We start from the raw sequence: 3,581 nt of genomic DNA, 5'->3' as shown, positions 1-3,581 counted from the left end.
ATTTAATGAGATATTTCATTTAATGAGAAATGCTAGCTGTTTAAATTTTATTGGTGGAGCATGAAGTGGAGCACAATTGATGAGACAGAGGATTTGGACTCAATTGGAGTCCAAATCTTCTGTCTCATCAATTGTGCTCCACTTCATACTCCACCAATAAAATTTGGACAACTAACCTCTTTCATTAAATGAGATAACTCTGACTTTAATAAGAAAGGCTAGTTGTCTCATTTAATGAGATATTTCATTTAATGAGAAATGCTAGTTGTTTAAATTTTATTGGTGGAGCATGAAGTGGAGCACAATTGATGAGACAAAGGATTTGGACTCCAACTGAGTCCAAATCCTTTGTCTCATCAATTGTGCTCCACTTCATACTCCACCAATAAAATTTAGACAACTAACCTCTTTCATTAAATGAGATAACTCTGACTTTAATAAGAAAGGCTAGTTGTCTCATTTAATGAGATATTTCATTTAATGAGAAATGCTAGCTGTTTAAATTTTATTGGTGGAGCTTGAAGTGGAGCACAATTGATGAGACAGAGGATTTGGACTCAGTTGGAGTCCAAATCTTCTGTCTCATCAATTGTGCTCCACTTCATACTCCACCAATAAAATTTGGACAGCTAACCTCTTTCATTAAATGAGATAACTCTGACTTTAATAAGAAAGGCTAGTTGTCTCATTTAATGAGATATTTCATTTAATGAGAAATGCTAGCTGTTTAAATTTTATTGGTGGAGCATGAAGTGGAGCACAATTGATGAGACAGAGGATTTGGACTCAGTTGGAGTCCAAATCTTCTGTCTCATCAATTGTGCTCCACTTCATACTCCACCAATAAAATTTGGACAGCTAACCTCTTTCATTAAATGAGATAACTCTGACTTTAATAAGAAAGGCTAGTTGTCTCATTTAATGAGATATTTCATTTAATGAGAAATGCTAGCTGTTTAAATTTTATTGGTGGAGCATGAAGTGGAGCACAATTGATGAGACAGAGGATTTGGACTCAGTTGGAGTCCAAATCTTCTGTCTCATCAATTGTGCTCCACTTCATACTCCACCAATAAAATTTGGACAACTAACCTCTTTCATTAAATGAGATAACTCTGACTTTAATAAGAAAGGCTAGTTGTCTCATTTAATGAGATATTTCATTTAATGAGAAATGCTAGCTGTTTAAATTTTATTGGTGGAGCATGAAGTGGAGCACAATTGATGAGACAGAGGATTTGGACTCAGTTGGACTCAGTTTACACCCTACAATACGTCGATCAATCATTTTCTCAGGGATTTTTCGGCAAACAGAAGCTAACCTTGAAATCAACAGATGTGTTCAACAATTTCTTATTCGGCTGTGGCCAGAACAACCAAGGTCTCTTCAGTGGTGCAGCTGGATTACTTGGTCTCGGCCGTAACCCACTTTCCTTAATCCAACAAACCGCAACAAAATACAACCGTGTCTTCTCTTATTGCCTTCCTTCAACTTCTAGTGCTACTGGTAGCCTCACGTTTGGAAAAACTGCTAGCTCTTCGAGTGCCATCAAATTCACTCCCTTGTCAAAACTCACTGAAGATACCTCATTTTACGGCCTGGACACACTCGGGATCTCCGTAGGTGGAAAGAAGTTATCGATTGCAACCTCAGTTTTTTCGAAGGCAGGCACCATTATCGATTCAGGGACTGTCATAACACGTTTGCCGCCCGATGCTTATAGCGCCATGAAGGCGGCGTTTAAGGATAAAATGAAGAGTTACCCTTTGACAAGTGGGTTTGCGTTGTTTGATACATGTTATGATCTTAGCAAATACACGACAATTTCGATTCCAAAGATAAGCTTTTCGTTTAGTGGCAATGTGAACGTGGATTTGGATGTGTCGGGGATAATTGTCGCTCGAAAAATCTTGCAGGTTTGTTTGGCTTTTGCAGGAAACAGTGATGATGATTCTGTTGGGATTTTCGGGAATGTGCAGCAGAGAAGGTTGGAGGTGGTGTATGCAGGGCCGGCTCAACGAATTTAGGGGCCCTAGGCGAAAGCTTTAAATGGGGCCTTTTATTATATTTAATTATAAATTAATATATTTTTTTTCAATTAAAATTTATTTTTCTTGCTTTTTGAGAGGCAAAATTACTAATTAAATTTTTGCATTCAAGTTCCGCTAACATTTCTTTTTCAATTGATAATATAGCTAATCCACTTAATCTTTCTTGTGACATAGTTGATCTTAAATAGGATTTTATCAATTTTAATTTTGAAAAACTTCTTTCTGCGGAAGCAACTGTAACAGGTATAGTTAGTAATATTCTGAAAGCAATACATGCATTTGGAAAAGATTCTAACCTCTTTATATAATTTAGTACATTGATTGGAGAGTTATCATTTATTTGCAAAACTTCTTTTAAAACTTTTAGTTCTGAATATAAATCTAAACCCCAAAAAAAAAAAAAAAAAAATTTCTAACGGCCATCACGGCATCACCAAATCTCAAAATCTGAAGTGACAATGTGACATAAAAGCTAATCCTATCAGATCAGACTATTAGATCAGACCATCACCAAATCTTTGGCTTACATAAGAAAAGATTACAAACGGCCATAAGAAAATATTATAAAAGTAGAAAGAAGAGGCAAATAAGAGAAGAAAGAAAAAAGAAAGAAGAAAAAAAAAAACTTATTCTCTGACTCTCTCTATTTGATTCTAAAAAAAAAACACTCTTACTCATCAACTGTGTCTGTGTCTGTGTTGGCAATAGACTTGTGTGTTCACTGAAGGTTCGTTTTTGTTTTTTCTTCCTTTCTCCTTCGTCTTCTTCATGTTTGCTGTAATGCTGCTGGGTGTCTGGGTTTTTTTTTTTCTTCTTTTGAAGAGGGTTTCTCAGTTTTCCTTTCATGGGTGTCTGGGTTTTTTTTTTCTTTTGAAGAGAAGTTTGCTCACGGGTCTGGGTTTTTTTTTTCTTTTGAAGAGGCGTGAGCAGTGCGGCCAGTGTCTGGGTTTTTTCTTTTTCTTTTTGGCTGAAGGTTGAAGGCTGAAGGCTGAACAACTCTTTAGATTTCTCTAGAACTTTTGGTATGGTCTGAATGGTCAATAAAGAGAAAAGAGGATTTCTCTAGAACCTTTTGGTATGGTCTGAATGGTTAATAAAGAGAAAAGATTTAAAAGGCTAATAGTCTTACACAGTTACACGTTTTGAATGGATTGAATAGTCAATAGCTTTACACGTTTTGTTTTTTTTGTTTTTTTTTGTTTTTTTTTTTAAGAAATCAGATTTAGATGGTCAATAGACCCATAAAGAGAAGAGTTAAATTCTAATAGTCCGGCCCTGTTTGATTGGTCTGAATGGAGTCTTACAGTTTATAATTTAGTTTGTACTAATATTAATTTTAATTTTTTTTTGCAGGTTTAAAGTGATCATATTAAGTAAAGTTGCAATCGTGCTTTTGATAAAACAGGTTCTATTGTTTTATACATTAAATTTAGATTATTCTAGTTAAATTGTAATTTTTTTTATATTATAGATTGTGTTTCATTTATTCATAAATATTTTTTAATTACAAATGTCTACTAGAAATATCT

At 34.6% G+C, this 3,581-nt stretch overlaps 1 protein-coding gene across 1 annotated transcript in view; it reads left to right on the top strand.

Annotated features, from left to right (window-relative positions):
- Positions 1-1,224: 1,224 nt before the first annotated feature.
- Positions 1,225-3,581, top strand: part of LOC111997102 (aspartyl protease family protein At5g10770) — a 5,785-nt gene continuing 3,428 nt past the window's right edge. The window contains exon 1 of the mRNA XM_024029152.2: positions 1,225-2,000. Coding sequence (XP_023884920.1) covers positions 1,225-2,000 — 776 coding nt within the window. The remainder of the gene's footprint in view (positions 2,001-3,581) is intronic.

Source organism: Quercus suber, unplaced genomic scaffold (genome assembly GCF_002906115.3).
Source record: "Quercus suber isolate HL8 unplaced genomic scaffold, Cork oak 2.0 scaffold_104, whole genome shotgun sequence".
Classification (NCBI taxonomy): Eukaryota; Viridiplantae; Streptophyta; class Magnoliopsida; order Fagales; family Fagaceae; genus Quercus; species Quercus suber.
Note: the sequence above shows the minus strand (reverse complement) of the source record. Positions and strands in the feature narration are given on the sequence as shown.